Source organism: Salvia splendens, chromosome 1, assembly GCF_004379255.2.
Source record: "Salvia splendens isolate huo1 chromosome 1, SspV2, whole genome shotgun sequence".
In the NCBI taxonomy this organism is placed as follows: Eukaryota; Viridiplantae; Streptophyta; class Magnoliopsida; order Lamiales; family Lamiaceae; genus Salvia; species Salvia splendens.
The window spans coordinates 43942901-43960667 of NC_056032.1; the positions used below are offsets into that span (position 1 = coordinate 43942901).

Sequence of the window (17767 nt, forward strand, 5' to 3'; positions counted from 1 at the left end):
TTCATATATGATTTCATATCAGACATAATTTCATTGTATGATAATTGTAAATAAATTCAAACATTTTGATTTGGTTAAATTTTATAATTGTGTGACAGACCAAATTTGAGTAAATTTTATAATATTCTAACTATTTATCCTCATGTATTTGTATTAATTGGAACCATTCAGCTATTTATCCTTTGTATTTTAATTATATGGAACCTAAAAAGGAATGTTAAATTATTAATTTAATACTCCCTCTATCCCAAGAACTCACATTCCTTTTTGGGACGTTCCAAGATACGTGAGTTATTTCCTTTTTTGGCATTCCCTCTCTTACCTTTTGTCTCTACTTTATTAAGTCTCTTACTTTATTCACTCTCAACTTTACTAACAAAATCCATTTTCTTAAATTACGTGCCGAAAAGTTTTCACTCACTTATTTTGATGAGACGGAGGGATTAGCATTAGCATAATCAATTAAATACAACCATCTTACCCTTTGTCCGATCCAACGGCTCATTACAATCCTTTTGACTTTCTGTATCCCTATAATCATCACCCCACTTATGGCCCCACACACAATAAAAATATTAGTCAATGCCGTCTCCCTTTCTCTCTCTAAATTGGTGACGTGGAGAAATCTCAATGGCTCCTCTAATTAACAGCAAAGCAGGGTCAGAATCGACACTAAAGTAAAAAAAAAAACACTCTTCAAAATAACACTTTTTTTTAATTAAAAAACAGAAAAAGCAACATATGTTTGACTCCTTCTCTATATGTACTTCTTCTCTGAGAAATCCGTCAACTATACTCTGCTTGTTTTTTCTCTTCTTCCTCTCTCTAGAAAAATGGCAGTAGAATTGATGCCGGGCTACAATTTCTCAGCCAAAACGGAAGCGAATGCCGCCCAAGAAGCCGCCGCCGCCGGCCTCCAGAGCGTCGAGAAGCTAATCAGACTACTCTCCCACTCCCACCAGCAAAGCCCCTCCGCCGAGTACCGCGCCGCCGCCGACGTCGCCGTCGACAAATTCAAGAAATTCATCTCCCTCCTCGACCGGACCCGGACCGGCCACGCCCGCTTCCGCCGCGGCCCGATTCCAAACCCCCCAAATCCGAAACCAAAAATCGAACCGGTGACCGAACCGGCCGGTCCGACCGCTCAACCGGAGAAAGAACCGGGTTCGAAGATTTACCACCCGATGCCGATCCAGCGGCTGCCGCCGCTGCCGCACCTCCACCACCACCAGCTGATCCGGAACGGATCGCTTGAGAGGAAGGAGTCGACGACGACTATCAATTTCTCTTCGCCGGCGAACTCGTTCCTCTCGTCGGTGACCGGCGACAGCGAGTCGGGGTTCCAGATCACGAACCTCTCCCAAGTGTCATCGGGCGGCCGGCCGATGGCGTCGACGTCGTCGTTCAAGCGGAAGTGCAGCTCCATGGACGACTCCAGCGCCAAATGCGGCGGCGCGTCGTCGGGCAGCCGCTGTCACTGCCCGAAGAAAAGGTACTAACATATTTAATCAAAATTACAAGTCAACCCCCCAAAAAATAGGAAAAATAGAAAATATTCAAAGTTAATTACCATTAATTCTTCTGAATTTTGTGATCTGTGACAGAAAATCAAGGTTGAAAAAGGTCGTGAGAGTTGCAGCTATAAGCATGAAGATGGCCGATATTCCTCCAGATGATTACTCTTGGAGAAAATACGGTCAAAAGCCCATCAAAGGCTCTCCTCACCCTAGGTAATTTTCTGTTTATTTTAGGATAAACTATCTCAAAATTATGAAATTTAGTCAAATTCTGATTCACTCTCAAATTCAGTTCTAGGCACATATTCATTACATCCGTAATACTATAGTACTTGTAGACGAACTAAGTCGCTAACTATTTTGTTTCGAGATGATTTCAAACAATGCGAAATTAAAAGTTATGCGATGTATCATAATTTGACAAAATTTTGTGTTTTTTCGGACCAGTTGTCTTTATTTCCTTGTTAATGTTCAATGATTAAAGAAGTGGAAATATAATAAGTAGATGTAAAGCTTGTTATGTGGAATTTGGAAATGCAGGGGATATTACAAGTGTAGTAGTTTAAAAGGGTGCCCAGCCCGAAAGCACGTGGAGCGGGCCTTGGACGACCCGACAATGCTAATAGTAACGTATGAAGGAGATCACAATCACGCCCATTCCAATGCGGAGGCGCCCGTTCTCGAATCCTCTTGATCGACGCTCAAGATCTCGTCGCACGCCCAAGATGCGATCTCCGCCGTCCAAAAGGCGTGGAGAAAAAGAGGAGAGAGAATCCATATTGGTCAACGATGGCCGGAAAAAAGACAAGCATTGGGCCCCATTTTGGTTTTATTTACTACTGCCACTCTCTCTCTTGCTTTTTTTAGTGTATGAAATGAATTTAGTGAGGAGAGGAAATTGTGGACTTTGGTGGGTGATTAAATTTAATCATGGATGGATATTTTGGTCAAAATATACGTTGTTTATTATTTAGTTTCGTTTTATTAATTCGTGTGTGTGTGTAGAAAACTATCACCTCACAATAAAATTATATATAAATTAAAGTTTAGTAATTTCTACTACTGAAAATTGGATATACTGTATTTAATAAAGCAAGGCCCACGCAATGTATATGTCTTGGAGTTGGCCACTTATTCCTTTTCCTTGCACCAAATGTTTATTGATTGAAAAATGGATATAACGAGTAAATAAATAATTGTGGTCCAAGAAAAATCAAGTGATGAATATATTGCAGTTGACATTATTGACCATTATTTTGGAAGAGATAATTGATGGTGGGTGGAGGATTGCAACTCGATCAAACTTGGAATTTTTTGGGAATTAAATATTAGCTAAAATATGCCGATATATATGAAATAACATTCCTCATTTTTTTATAATCGACAACATGAAATAATGAACATGCTACAAATACTTATAATCCATAAGAAACTCTAGTTAATTGATATTAAGTCAATTAGAAGATTTTTCATTATTTTGGGCCTGCACTATTAATTTAACTACTCATTGTATTTATATTGATAAAATAGGCTTTGTAACGATAAGATCAAACAAAAAGGAGCAAATTATTGACCATCGTAATGTATTGATAATTGAATAAATCTTTGATGCTTAGCCAATTGTAATACTCCCTATGTTCATTATCATTTTTAATAATGGAGAACACGGATTTTAAAATAAAGTTGTAAAGTATATAAAAAATAAAAGTTGATTAACTTGTATGGATAAATTAAAATTTGTAAAATAAGATTATTAATTATGGATGATAGACAGATAAATTATTTAAAAATAATTTGTTAAATAGCAAATGAGATATTCAAATCACCAATTCATTATGAACCTACCTTTAGTTATGAATGGTAATAAATGTGAAGTTGACTTGAGTAACACTATGAATGCCCCCATAAGTGCTATCCTCTTTGTAGACGATAAATGCTATACTTAATGGTGTAATAAAAATTTAATTCATAACAACACATTAAAATAAGTAGTAGTAGTAGTAGTTATAATTTTTCTTTGCACTTTCAAAGTTTTGAGAAATTTATAATAGCGAGTCAGGAATTAGGTACCAATCTTCGAAAATTTTATCTTAATTCCATCACTATGTAAAAAAATACTATTAACCATTATCAATTAATGCCACTAGTATCCATTAATACAACTTTAATTATAACATAATTTTGATTTGACAATGTTTTCATTCCAAGGAGTCTTGATCAACCATAAATACGATTCTATTGTTAACTAATTGAACAATTGAGCGTGAGCTCGATGGTTATTTGTCGAGACAAGCCCCGTATTAAATTTTTTAACTTTTAATCTTTGTCATTAAAAATGAACATAATCACCTCAACTTATAACCTACTCCGTATAAAGTAATTATTTGACCGAATAAAAATATTAAACCGTATCAATCTTCGATGCACATTACAAATTGATTTAATTAAGATTAGAGGTTGTTAAAAAAAGATCTTGTGTGAGAATAAAATCAAAGGATGTCGGATTTAATGACTTTTTTAAAGATCTAATGTTGACCATTGGTATGCACAAATGGCGCAGGTGCGATTGGATTGTTTTTTAATTATTATTTTGCATCACTATGCAATATGACTAAGCATTCCCCTATTCAATTCTAAAGGGTGCAATATTTTAAAGATTGGACCATTTTAAACATTAGTAGTACTAATTTATTTATGAAAATTGCAGTCGGCGCCTTGACCTTATTAATATAGTAACATTATATTTAGATGTTGCTATTGTACTATATCTAGATGCTTACCTCACGAATGACGTCCAAAAAATGGCTCTTTGCATAAAAACTTTTATACTAGTAGTAACATTGTAATTAATTATGGACATATACATCATTTTATATTTTATTTTTCCAATTGACAAGCAAAATCCTCGAGCTAAAATATCCGATTTGACGTCGCAGCTCTACAAAACTCTATTTACATATAGTGATCAAGTAGAACATTAATTACTCTATGATATACTATTGGTAAATTTTGTTGGCACAAGAAATGAAAGTTGAATTTGGTAATATAAGTACTGGAGTAATTAATTACTAATTTCACCTATGTTGGAGTACAATTATGAAAGAAAACAAATAAATAGTGAGATATAAAATATCCTGTCTTTTATACTAGTGAGTTGTTGAACAATACTAAATTACTAATACTAATACTAATATTTATTGCCCCTCTAAAAATAATTTTATACTCTACCATATAGGCATGAGTTCCGCCGCTGTTGAGCTCATTTTATAGTGACAATTAGTAAATTTTAGTGGACATTGATATGGCACTTTCTATATAGCAAAACTATTGATTTATGCACATTAATTCAACATGGCATTTATATTTTAATAATTATTTATTTAAAAAATTATGGCGAAATTTGTATTTTCAAACACAATGATTAAATAAATAACAGTGTGGGAATAGTGATAATACAGAGAATGAATAAGAGATTTGATTGTCTGAAGCCAAAATAATGACGAGCCTTAAAGTAACAACAACAATCTCAATTAAAACATTTTTTAATAAACAACAACTGACAAAGTCACATAACAATGGCGCAAATATTAACACAGACTCTAAAACGTTCAAAAATAAAAGGGGTGAGAAATCATCAAAAGAGATGTGAGTATGTTACTATGTTTATGAGCTTGTATATATTGTGTAATAGATGAAGTGGTGTGATATACAACTAAGAAACGTTCAAGGAAATCCTTAGTTACTGATGCTTTGAATCTTAGATAAAATCTTATTATTTCAAATTTTCTTTTCACGTGTTTTTCAAGTTTTATACTCCTTTCATAAAAAAAATAGTTTCACTTGTGGACTGTACGAATTTTAACGAGAGATTGGTAAAATAAGAGAGAAGGAAAAAAATAGAAAAAATGCGTAAAATATAAGTAAGAAATTTTTTATTTTAGAAATGTGAGTCATGTGACTATTTTTTGTGGACCGTGGGAGTATGTATCTTCTATGGAGTATAAAAGAGAGTTAGATATTGTATGACCGTTAGGCCGGGGTCCGAGTCACTTCGGGGGTAGATGGGGAACCATCGTTGATCTTCCTTTAAAAAAAGATAGATATTGTATGATGGATTAGTTAAAATCTTTTAATCTAGTACTACTTGTATGCTACAATGGACTAATTTATTGAAAAATAAAGGCCTCGTATAATTGTAGCGCCTTCTGAATTTGGCGAGGTATTGCAACGTTGGATAGTAATAAAATTAATTTTCTTACAAGTTTTTTGTTTTGGGCCTTGGTAGGCCCAACGTTTTCCGTATTTGGCGATTGATTATTACTCACAACGGACTTATAAAGTGATTAGATTAAAACTAATCACTTAAAATATTTTGAAAGAAACCGCCATTTTGACTATTTTAGCCTTAGCCTTAGCCTTAGCCTTCTATTCACGATCACTAAAAATAACTCTTTAAATTTGATAATTTACAATCAAATACTACTATGATGTAAACGTGGCACAAGAAGTCAAGAATAACTGAAATGAGATATCAAAACCTAGTTTTTGAAATCAAAATATATTAATGATCAAACCTAACTCCAAAAACAATAAAAGTCACTATTTATAAGTGGTTTGAAAATCTATGAACACCCAAAAGAAATAAAATAAAATTATAGAAATCAATACCACTAAAAATAATAAAATGACGATTTCACCCCTTAAACGATATTAGACTGACCAAAATCTACTGTACAATACATCAAAGCTGATGAGATCCATCAACCCATTTTGCAAGTCCATTGCGAATTTCAAGCTATTATAAAACAATGATCATTTTCATTATTTCAGCATTGTCGTCATCATTTTATTGGACTACACCAAACTTATCTTCCTCGTGAATTGTCGTATTTAAGTGGCACGACCCCTTCAAGTCTAATATGAAAACAACCATAATACACCTAAAAAATATTTAATAAAACAACTAATTACGTAAAGTGGCCCTTAATTAAGGGGTATCACCGTTCAATTCAACCAACCAATTATCGAAACCTTTTTCTGAATCGACCAATAACACGTCTTATTTGCACACCATATATTCAAAAACCACAAATCTAACACCCAATAAAAGTAGCTCTAGCATAAACTTATTATAATTTCCCTATGCAATTAAGTAATTAACCAAAGAAAATCAGGCTTTGCCACAATCTAAAGGCAAAAAGGGCTTCCACTACCTATGAAAAAGTTCAATAATCTGCAATATATAAAGCAATCTTAGTCCCTGCCACCTCAACTACTATCCATTAATTTCACATTTTCACTAAACTAAGCTGTAAGCACAGTGCTTGCTGACAAAGTTGTGAGCTTTAACAATTAAAAGAAAAAAAAATACTTTTGTCTCGATATTTTAGATTAATTTCAAATAAAATCGATCGATTGGAAGAATTCATCAACTTTCCAGACTTTTTTCGTCTCATTACTTTAAATTGAAACTTGTGTCACGTAACCACTGGAACAAGCACCATAAATTAGTCACAAATGGAGTAGTAGTAATTACTTATAATATAATCCTTGATTTGACGGGACTAAGTTACATACATTTCCTTCTTGATTCATTAATTATTTCATTTAAGATTCACACGAATTTTACAAAAAAAATGCGAAGAAAGGGTAAGTGAGGAATATTTATTAAATGCAAATCATATTTTTTCTATTATTAATTTTATAATGAAATCTGTGTGTAATATGGCAGTGAAACTTGCAATGACAAAACAGTAGTACATTTTATGGCAGTTGGAGAATACTCCCAAAAAATAATTAAAACTTAAAATAAGTATTAATAATTAACATGTAATCCCAAAAATAAATTGCTAAGTCTAACTTATTTTTCATGATATTGTAAGAAACAATCATAACAAGCAATATTTCAATTTAATATATTTTCAAATTGAGTTAACTATGCAAATGAACCCTGAACTATGCGTTTTACACACAAATGGTACCTAAACTTTAAAAATATCATGGGTAGTTCCTGAACTAAGGTGTAATCACATTTTTGATACTTTTCACTATTTATCACAATTTTGCACCAAAAATGCCCCCAATGCATGAAGGGTATTTTTGGACTTTCATATTTAGGTATTGGATTTGATATTTTCTTTATATTTCTCTCTAGTACTAAATATGATATTTTCTTATAGTTTGAGTACCTAAAATGATATTATTCACTTCACTTTTTCAATCACTTTATGTCATATCTTCTTTCTCTCTTTCTCTAAAAATTTTAGGAAGTAAAAAATTAAAATAAAAAATAGTACTATGAAATTCTTAAATATATTAATTATAAAAATCAAAATTATAAATTTAATTATAAAAATAATTTGTCGCAAAATTTAATTTTGATTGTGATTTGATTATTTTTTTAATATTAAAAATTAATTTTTTATTTAAAACTAAATTCTTAATTTTTAATTAATTATAATATTTAATATTAAAAAAATAATCATAATCAAATTAAATTTAGCTAAAATTTATTTTGATAATTAAATTTGTAATTTTAAATTTTATTCCATACATTTAAGAACTTCATGGTGTATTTTTTTATTTTAATTTCTTACCTCCTAAAATTTAGAGAAAGAAAGAGAAAGAAGATATGACATTATGTGATTGAAAAAATGAAGTGAATAATATCATTTTAGGTACTCAAACTATAAGAAAATATCATATTTAGTACTAGAGAGAAAGGTAAAGAAAATATTAAATCCAATACCTAGATATGAAAGTTCAAAAAATACCATTGGGGCATTTTTGGTGCAAAATTGTAATAAATAGTGAAAAAATATCAAAAATGTAATTACACTTTAGTTCTGGGACTACCCACGATATTTTTAAAGTGTAGGTACCATTTGCGTGCAAAACGCATAGTTCAGGGACCATTTGCGTAGTTCACTATTTCAAATTTTACATTTCGATCATTTATTATTATCTCAAAAATAAGTGCAATCTAGTTGGTTCAATATTCCTAAAATCTAAAAAAAAATTCAAGAATTTTCACTAATAAATTTATAAAACTGAAATCTAGCAAATTAAATACTATACTACCGTATATGATAAATATCCACAATTTTTTACGATGAATCCAACGACAAACTATTAGTAGAAACGAAGATCACGACGGCGACGGAGCAAGCTGAGGCCGATCAGAGGCGGAGGCCACGTAGCGCGGCGGCAGGCGGCACGGGATATGGCCGTACATCCGCATGTACGGGCAAAACCTCGGCCGCCCGAAAAACGCCGCGCACTCCGCGACCGAGCGCTGCGCCGGAAATCCCGGAATGCAATTCCTCCTCACGTCCAAAACCCCACTAATCACCAGGCGCCAGCATGCGGGCCCCACGCGCGTGAAATAGTTGTCCGATAGCGACAGGTTCGCCGCCTTCCCCAGCCAGCACAGCACCTCCGGCACCTGCCCGTACAGCTGGTTTCCGGCGAGGTTCAGCACCTCCAGGCTCCGCAGGCACCCCACCGACCACGGCACCGGCCCCGTGAGCCGGTTGCCGCCTAGGTCGATGACGGCCGCCTCCGTGAGAAACCCGATCTCATATGGGAGGCAGCCGCTCAAGAGGTTGTTGAGAAGAAGAATCTCGGAGACATTCGAGAAGGTTCTAGAAATACTCCTCGGGATTGGGCCGAAAATTAGGTTATTTGCGAGCGTGAGGTACACGATGCTTGTGGGGCCCCCCGGGTTGTCGGGGAGGCGCGTGGCGAGTAGGTTGTTGTTGATGAAGAGGGCGTCGAGGCCAACTGCGCGGCCGAAGAGCTGAGGCGGGACGGCCCCCGAGAGGGCGTTGAACCGGAGGTCGAGGAATACGAGGCCCGACATGCCGAGGACGGCCTCGGGGAACGGGCCCGAGAGGCGGTTGTTGCTGACGTCGAGCTCGTAGAGGTACGGGAGCGACGCGGCCCTCGAGGGGATCGCGCCGCCGAAGTCGTTCGAGTTGGCGTGGAAGAGGGCGAGGTCCGGGAGCCGGTCGAGGAAGCCGTCGAGCGTCGGGGCGGCGAGGCGGAACCCGTTGAAGTCGATTGAGGCGACTGCGGTGGCGGACTGGTTGTCGGGCGGGCTCTCGCAGTAGAAGCCTCGGTAGGCGCACACATCCCCACCTGTCCACGTGGCGGTGATGTTGAAGGGGTCCGAGGTTATGATGCTCTTGAAATTCTGAATGATTGGGAATACGGCGGCTAGCCTCTGGTCGGCGAAGGTTATTATGTCGGTAACTGATGGAGTGGGGCCCAGCGGCGGAACGTATATTCCGCCGGTGAAGCCTAGACCTAGTAGGATTGTGGCTATGAGAATTTGAACTTTGATGAAAGTTTTAGTGTCGTGCATTTTGACTTAGTCAGCTTGGAAATATGTTGATACTCTATGAATCAAATCACATTTTATAGTCTTGGAGTTGAGAGTGGTGTAGTGTGGGTGTTAGGTTTCTTTTTTCTTTTTGTAGCAATTTTGCAGTGGCTTGGTTGGTGGGAAGGAATGGTTGATGTAGATTAGACACATTTAAAATTAAGTGTAATTTCTGTTGTTGATAATGCATACTATATGTCACTGTGTTTTTGCTAATGGAGTCATTTTATGAGGAAAGTGAATTCAATGGACTTGGAAATAATCAAATCAACTAAAAATATATTTAAAAAAATGGTGAAATGCCGTTAAATGCTCATCAGATCTAATTATAATGCTATCAAAGTAAATAGAATAGGCAAACATGAATGGTGAAGTGCCATTCATAGTGGTTTAAATCAAAGCGCAAATATTTTAGTCTACCTTTAATTATCATATATACGAAATTTTCAATAGCCTAAGTTGGTATTGATTTGTTCTACACTTGTATGTGGCCACGATGCATCATCGATGTGGACAATTAAGTTGTAGAGTTATATTAATGAAAAATCCACAACAAATCAATAGTAGATATACATCTTTGCCTAAGTATCACTGACTGTTTCCTATTCAAAACAAATACTGTGCTTACACACAATGTACAACATACGCCAATTACCCAAAACAATACAAACTACAAAGAAGAGTGAAAAACACAAAAACAAACCAAAGAAGAAATCACAAGCGCTAAAATCAACTTTGGACAAATATATACAACATAAATGTAGACCTAAAATAAACCCGTCCTCGATGAAAACGCATTCTCCTCCAAGTCTCACAGAGACGAACCATCCAACAAGACGCGATTGCTGAGAGTCGTAGCTACCATATATATCTCTACCAATACTCTACACTACGGACAATGTTTTTCTCCAACCGCCACTTATACCTCGACCTGCGTTTATACTTTGTGATGAGTGTATGTTATATCATGACCTCAATCTATCGAAGAAATAGTGCGTTTAACGAACTCACCTGCACTTATTGAACGTATTTCCCGGAGGATCATCTCTTGGGAGCTGGAGTGAGTAAAGGATATACATTACACAGATGTATAAGCTAGTGACCATTTCTGTACATAGCATCCGAAATAGGCTGTGGACGGGGCCTGGCTCTCATGATCGTTTCGTCGCTGTGTCTAATCAATTCCGAGAGTTTCCACGGTTTTTGCCACTTCCATTTGAACTGTAAAGACCATTGATGATGACTCCTCTTCCATCTCCAGAGTTTCCCACCATGTCCAACGAGGGCTAGTTTTTTCATCGATAACTGGCCAATAGGTACCATCTGGACGTAACAGAAACTCGGCTTAAGGCAACGAGAAATCACTATGCAGAATCAGTAAGCCTAGGGAAGATAAAACAAACCTTCCTCATCTGGTCCGCGAATGCTGCTGACTCTACACACGAGCCATTAGCTATCCCTGCTGTATATTTAAGTTGCTTCGGTGCTGGTACTGGAATTGGAGACAATGGACCACACATGTCATCAACAATGTGTTTGTGAGAGTTTCCCTGTAGTGACAGAAAAGTCAAGACACTCGAATGTGTAAAGAACGAAGAACTTTTCGAATTGACAATAAAAAAATCTTACGGATGGTGGTGTCGACAACGCAGTAGCAAGAGACTGCTCTCTCACTTTGAGCTCTTTCTCAACTTCCTTCCTTCTGACTTCACTTTGTCGCAGTAATCCCACGAGTTCCTTCATTTGCTCTTTCATCTCTTTGATTTCCATTTCCTTTTCCCACAGTTCACACCTGTTGATGGCATCGAATCAATGTACTAATGGCTTGTTTATTGAAGCCTCAACGAACTATACGTTAAAAAAGGTTCCATCTCGCCTACCTTGCGTTGCCAAGATGATTGAACATAAACTGAAGCAGGCCTTTTGCCTCTCCCATAGAACGTAGCTGGTTCCAGCGTCCACGATTAATGACACCACGCTCTCGTTCTTCTGCTTCTGAAAGCTGTGAAGCCATTGAGACAAGTGAATTTGATGTGATACTCAACATGCTCTCAAGGGAAGCAATTCTCGACATTCTTGCGTTTGGTGACATTGAAGATGCCCTAAACATTGAACAAACAACAAATTAAGTAAGACGAATTTGTAAGTAGAACAGAGGTCCTTGAAATAAGCTTACCTAGAGAGGCCATTTTTTCCTCGAGGGGGGCTTACTCCCTTCGAAGCAAATTCATCAACTTGTCTCAAAACCGCCAACTCTTCTGCCAATGCAGCTCGTCTGCACAGGATCCCACAAGAATATACATAGATATCTTGGTTAGCATTTGATGAGAGTAAACATAGACATGCATTCACCTGCATGAGAGGTCGATAAATAAAAAACAAACTAAATGCTACTTACACTTCACTTTGCTTCTCGTACTCATAACGAACTTCATGAACATTGACCATAACTTCAAGCTCATGCTCAAGCCATCGCTGCAAGGACTTTTCGTTGCTCTGTAAATTAAAATCAACTTTACTTGGTTTGATCAAATAGGTGGAAAAGATTGACATCTAATCTACAAGGACGAGAAAGGCGTTACCTGCGCATGAACTCCATTCCCGTTGCTTGTCACTGGAAAAAGATGCAACATGAGTCAAATAAAATATGTGTAAATGAAATGACAATAAGATACTATGTAAACCAACAAATAACACCTACCAGAGTTTTCACGAGCTGAAGATTTGCGTGCTTCTAGCAATTCTTTCAACCTCTTGGTAGCCATTGCAGCTTCCTCAGTCTTCCTTTGAAGAACCTGAATTGAAATACATTTTTTGTACACAACATTTTAGTATCTTGTAAATTTTATGCACCATCTCCGTTTAATGCAAAAAATCATGCTTAGGGGAAAGATCAACAAGACGAAGACATGCTTGCAACCAACATAAATCTGTAAAAATTTCCTCGAAATGTTCTCATTTCTTTCAACAACTTGAAACTGAAGGTGAGAACCTTAAATCCGCATAGCTAAGTATCTCACCATTTTCTGGCGCTGGTTCAGTGCTTGTAATTTATGTCTTTCATACTCGTTTCTCCTTCCCTCCTTCCTCAACTGTACAAACAGTCAAGATAAAAACTCATTAAAAAGTAACTCGTAACCTTGTTTGGTTCAGTTTTATAAGTTAAAAAATGCTTTTCTTATGGGTTTCATTATCAACAAAATTTACCTGTAGTAGTTCTTTCTCCCGGGATGCCTTCCATTGTCGAAACTGTTCACTTTCTTGCTTTATCTTGTTTTGCAGTTGAACCTACAAGAACCCAGAAGTATCAGAAGCTACGCGCAGAGAGTGAAGTGGGAAATACGTCGACAAAGAGAATGTAAAATTTGACCTTTTGTGCCTTCATGCATTGTATTTCATCTTGCAACTTTTTCGCTGCTTCATCACTCTTCTGTTTCTGTTTTAAAAGCTGCACCTGATTCTCTTGTTTCTTCTTAAGATCTTGTATCTGGCGTTGGAGAAATGAAAAAAAAAAACAAGACTATAAATCTTGGCAGATTGATCGAAAGAAATACTAATCTGGAATATGTTTTTCTTTCTATGAAAAAAGGAAAATAAGGAACCTGAGATTCAAGAAATTTTAGTTTTTGTGCATGGAGATCTTGCATTTTTTGTGTATGCCCCTCGGTATTAGCAGAAAGGTTTTCAACTTCTGCCAGCAGCCGATCCCTCTCGAGCTGCAGCAACAAACAGATGAAGATAAGAACTTCACTATTGAATCATTCTATATTCATGTATATCCAAGTGTTATACTATTAGAGAAAAACACCTGCACAGTCCTTTTTTCCTCTTCAAGCTCCATTAATTTCTTTCCAAAATGTTGCTTAAGAGCAGTGGTGCTGTATCCTCCGAATAGTTTCATCTCTGACTGCAAGATTTATTTCATGTTAAGCTAAACATGTACTCTGGATTGACAACAATAAGGATTGGATTTTAGGACTTAAATGGTACCTCTTTTTTTTCCAATTGTCGATTTAATTCACTCAACTCTTTATCCATAGTATTCTGCAAATATGTATGTTCCAACTCCTTTGCCGTATCTTCATCAATATCTCCTGAATCACCTACAAAATATGATAATTGGATATATGAAGTCATAACTTGTAAAGTTTGAGTGAATCAAAAAAAGATTTGGGATTTGAGATACTTTCAGTAGGAGCACAGAAACATACTGCTTTCACTCATCTGGTAGTCGCATGATTCGATACTTTGCAATCCCCTCTTAAGACCTTCACTTTTTATGGCACCATTGGCTCCAACCTATGAAATTGTAGTTCCTTTGATGTTAGAATGTGATACTACAGATCCATTTTCTCTTTGAGAATTATATGGCCTGTTACATATAGTTAATTACCTTAGCGTTGTCCGTGAATTGCTCAACTGAACTGCCTCTTGTGCGAAACTCATTTAGTTCCCGACACAGATCCTCATTAGTAGCCTCCAACCAAGCAATTCTGTCCTTGAGAACCTGCATCGTAATTACTTTTGAATTAGGATCTACTATTAAAGTAGAGTGTGGAGTAAAGTATTTGGGAAAGACTTCGTACTACCCTAATGTGGTCCACAACACAAAACATCGAGTTTACCTGTATTTCATCAAATGAAACGCCTCCACCACGGGCACAAAGCTCAGCTTGCAGAAATTCTAATTGCTGGCGCATCTTCAGCATTTCGTTCGATATGGGGTCTCTATTAACCTGGTCATCAAGTAAGGAAAATGATCTCAATGAAAGGATTTTACGACAAAAGTAGGTTCCTAGCACACGGGAAATGCCATGCTGAACCAGAAGGGAAATCGAGCAAACACTTGAATAACTTACAACAGGCTTGTTCTGGATATTCCGAGCGCGATTCGCATACTTTAGAGTGTTCAGAGTCTCCTCAGCATTTATGTCAGCCGGACTAATGCATGCTGGAGAAAAGGAGTTCAAATATAAGACAAAGGAACTTTGTAGTCTTCTAATTTTTACTGAAATCTTCAACGTATAACAGAAGTCCGAAGCCAGTTAAAGACAATACCTATCATCACTGTTCTGCTGTTCCCACCAAGAGAATCCTGTCAACACCCAAAGACGTTAAGATTCGAAAATATAACAAGTTGGCTATAAAACTTTATTGCATTAATATGAACCTAAAGTCCTCCTCATTGAGTCAATGTCGAACCTGCAATAGTCGAGTAAGTTTACTATCACGATATGGCACGTGGACGCCTTCTTTCCGCTTCTTATCATCACCAAGTGCGCTTATAACATTCCCAAGGGCAAGAAGCCCCTTGTTAATGTGAACTCCTGTGCAAAAAGGTGTGTCACAAAACATTCAAACGAGAAGCGGATTGGAGAATCAACAACAAGAACACTTTTGTAATACCTTCTTTAAAGCGTAGTCCATCAGATCCTGTTCTCTTTGCACGCTCTGATCCAGCGAGATCTACCAAATGCAGCTTTGCACAAAGATACTCTTCGGTCATACAGTCATTATAATTGGTATCATTAGGATTACCAGGGTGAAGTTTACGCATCTGCTCCACCGTGATGGTGAAGATGGCATGAGAGCGGCTGAAAGAGCAAAAGGAATATCACATTCATCAATAACTGAAACACATTTAGGACGATGATTTCTGCATCGGATTGTATTATGAAAACTAGGTTTCTCCAGTAAAGTCAGAATATTTGAACTGCATATTGTCAAGTGTTGATCATTTTTTGGAAATGAAAAAAGGAAATCTTAAATGCGATTGCATCACCAACCTCGACTGATTGTTCATGTTCGTACTCCCTGTTGCCCTGCTCAGCGATCCTTGCTCAAGGCAATCGGCCATTTCTTTCAGCGTCTTCACACTGCACTCTGTAGATCCTGCAAGTGTGATCACACCATTCGATGTCTCACGAATCTGTATTGGAGGTTTACCAGGGCTGGTCACTTTCGCAGTGTTCCCATTTGCTATATCTTGTTTATGAGTGGAGTTTGGATCAAGCAGGTCTCTCACTTCTTCTTTATGAATCTTCAATCGTTCAAATGCAAAAAACATCATATAACAACAATTGCATCTAATGTAAGAAATTGTATCAGCTAAGGCGCGAGAGCAAACCTCAATGAAGGAAACGTTCAACTGGAACTCAATTTCATGCTTCAACATCTCAATCTTGCTGAACAAAGCATTCATGGCTTTGGGAATGAGCCCGGTGTGTGCTCCATCTTTGAGACTCGTCCCCATGGTGTACGTTTTCCCTGACCCCGTCTGCACCACATTGAAAACTCGTATCATTCAGCTAGTAACTAACACATCAATTTTGCTACCATTGTTCTAACAAAACAGCTATTTTCTGCAACTATCTTTCAACATATTTTCAGCTATACCTGTCCGTAGGCGAGAACAGTGGCATTGTATCCTTGGAATAAGCCATCAACCAGAGGCGCAACGCACTCTTCGTACATGGCAGTCGAGGGGGAGCCGCTGCTGCCATATACATGATCGAAGGTAAACGAATGGGTCCCAATTTGCACCTGAATCACAGCCATAACCATAACTACTAAACAAGATAGTACAAAAGTAATACATATGCATAAAACAGCATATTCAACACACAATTTATCTATGTGAACAAAGCAACAGAATAACCAGGAATGTCAATATGACAATCTAAGAAAGAAATTTTCACATAAATCAATTCAGAAGGTAATTTTTAAAATCAAAGAGTGAACTTTACCACCCAAAAAAAGGCTCCTCACTCTCACAGATGAGTAATTTGAAGAATCCAGATTGTGAAAAATGTCACCCTTCTCAAAATTGTTAGAATCAAGCCCATTTTTTGTCCTTTTTACTTATTCTTGAAACCATAAAATCCAAATAAATCATAAATAAAAAAGGTAAAATCCAATCAAAAGTCAATAAAAGAACTCTGTATTGCTCAAACTCCAGATCAAGAACACAAACTTCAACATGCATGGCCTCCAAAAATCCCCAAAATTTCAATGCTATGAAACCAAACTGACTCAAAGATCAGATCTTTCTCCCAAATTATCAATCCCATCAGAGAAATACACCAATCCAAAAGCATCTCAAGAAACCCAAAACACATTCTCCCCATCTCAGTCACATTGCGTCTGCTTGTAGTACCTGGGGCTTCCCAGGTTGCACAGTGACGCAATCTTTGCATCCCTGAATCCTCTCATCTCCTATGAGTGGCCTGATATGAACCGCCACTTTCACACAGCAATCTTCACCAGATGAATTGGTTTCCATTTTGACAGCAAGATTGGATTTTTAGCTTAAACACACCCTCCCAATGTGTGATTTTTGACAAACAGTTAACTGATTATTTTTCACAGAAGTGAAGGGTGAAAGACAGAAGAGAATTTCTTGCAGCAGAAAATGATGCTGCAACTAGAGAGAGAAGTTAGGGAGACAGCCAATATGCATCTAGATTGTTACTACTACTATATCAATGGAGAGAGAGAGAGAGAGAGAGAGAGAGAGTAAAGGGTAGTTGAGGGAATAGAAGGAGAAGCTGTGTGTATCTGTAAATTAGTGTGTGTGGTGTGTGTAACTGCAATGACAACCACTTTCACTTTTTCTATTTTTATTATTATATAATTGTTTAATTCATTAAATTGCTTTTTCTGTTTTTATTTTTACTTTTTCAGTATTTATAGTATTTTCCTATTTTAATTATAACGGTCAGTAGCATTACTGACTGCTGCTACACAGCTGCAGTTTGGACTTCAATACACTCCAAATTAAATTTATTTATTGCTGCTGTTAAATTATTGGTATTTTTTTTGTCATGTTTCTTAGCTATGTAGACTATATTGTAGGTGAATTTTATTT

The 17767-nt window shown here is 36.8% G+C and overlaps 3 protein-coding genes across 4 annotated transcripts; 1 reads left to right on the forward strand and 2 right to left on the reverse strand.

Annotated features, from left to right (window-relative positions):
• Positions 1–769: 769 nt before the first annotated feature.
• Positions 770–2470, forward strand: LOC121801244 (probable WRKY transcription factor 7). The gene is made up of 3 exons (XM_042200696.1): positions 770–1492; positions 1605–1730; positions 2058–2470. The coding sequence occupies exons 1-3, from the start codon at positions 834–836 to the stop codon at positions 2209–2211; spliced, it is 939 nt and encodes a 312-aa protein (XP_042056630.1). The 5' UTR covers positions 770–833; the 3' UTR covers positions 2212–2470.
• Positions 2471–8447: 5977 nt separating this feature from the next.
• On the reverse strand, positions 8448–10022 carry LOC121801254 (uncharacterized protein At4g06744-like). Its single transcript, XM_042200708.1, has one exon. The coding sequence runs from the start codon at positions 9880–9882 to the stop codon at positions 8665–8667; it is 1218 nt and encodes a 405-aa protein (XP_042056642.1). The 5' UTR covers positions 9883–10022; the 3' UTR covers positions 8448–8664.
• Positions 10023–10476: 454 nt separating this feature from the next.
• LOC121754314 (kinesin-like protein KIN-4A) lies at positions 10477–17437 on the reverse strand. 2 transcript variants are annotated; one of them, XM_042149697.1, is made up of 26 exons: positions 17057–17437; positions 16297–16443; positions 16028–16177; positions 15687–15940; positions 15307–15494; positions 15103–15227; positions 14959–14995; positions 14760–14851; positions 14526–14636; positions 14294–14407; positions 14112–14199; positions 13891–14003; positions 13709–13807; positions 13503–13616; positions 13271–13387; positions 13108–13188; positions 12921–12992; positions 12602–12695; positions 12483–12514; positions 12299–12396; positions 12077–12175; positions 11781–12002; positions 11530–11692; positions 11304–11450; positions 10912–11223; positions 10477–10831 (listed from the first exon to the last, which is right to left on the reverse strand). In XM_042149697.1, the coding sequence occupies exons 1-25, from the start codon at positions 17180–17182 to the stop codon at positions 10996–10998; spliced, it is 3111 nt and encodes a 1036-aa protein (XP_042005631.1). In that variant the 5' UTR covers positions 17183–17437; the 3' UTR covers positions 10477–10831; positions 10912–10995. The 2 variants fall into 2 exon arrangements, with proteins under 2 accessions (XP_042005631.1, XP_042005636.1); XM_042149702.1 differs by lacking the exon at positions 17057–17437 and adding an exon at positions 16647–17028.
• Between the last annotated feature and the right edge of the window lie 330 nt (positions 17438–17767).

What these genes read in the sequence shown, in the direction of transcription:
- LOC121754314 (XM_042149697.1), bottom strand. Translation starts at nt 17,182, where the DNA reads ATGGAAACCAATTCATCTGGTGAAGATTGCTGTGTGAAAGTGGCGGTT. An exon ending in AGGAAAAAAGGACTGTGCAG is followed by an intron (nt 13,617 to 13,708) that starts GTGTTTTTCTCT and finishes TTGTTGCTGCAG; the next exon opens with CTCGAGAGGGATCGGCTGCT. An exon ending in GGAAAAAATGGCCTCTCTAG is followed by an intron (nt 12,003 to 12,076) that starts GTAAGCTTATTT and finishes TTCAATGTTTAG; the next exon opens with GGCATCTTCAATGTCACCAA.
- LOC121801244 (XM_042200696.1), top strand. Translation starts at nt 834, where the DNA reads ATGGCAGTAGAATTGATGCCGGGCTACAATTTCTCAGCCAAAACGGAA. An exon ending in TGTCACTGCCCGAAGAAAAG is followed by an intron (nt 1,493 to 1,604) that starts GTACTAACATAT and finishes GATCTGTGACAG; the next exon opens with AAAATCAAGGTTGAAAAAGG. An exon ending in AAAGGCTCTCCTCACCCTAG is followed by an intron (nt 1,731 to 2,057) that starts GTAATTTTCTGT and finishes TTGGAAATGCAG; the next exon opens with GGGATATTACAAGTGTAGTA.
- LOC121801254 (XM_042200708.1), bottom strand. Translation starts at nt 9,882, where the DNA reads ATGCACGACACTAAAACTTTCATCAAAGTTCAAATTCTCATAGCCACA.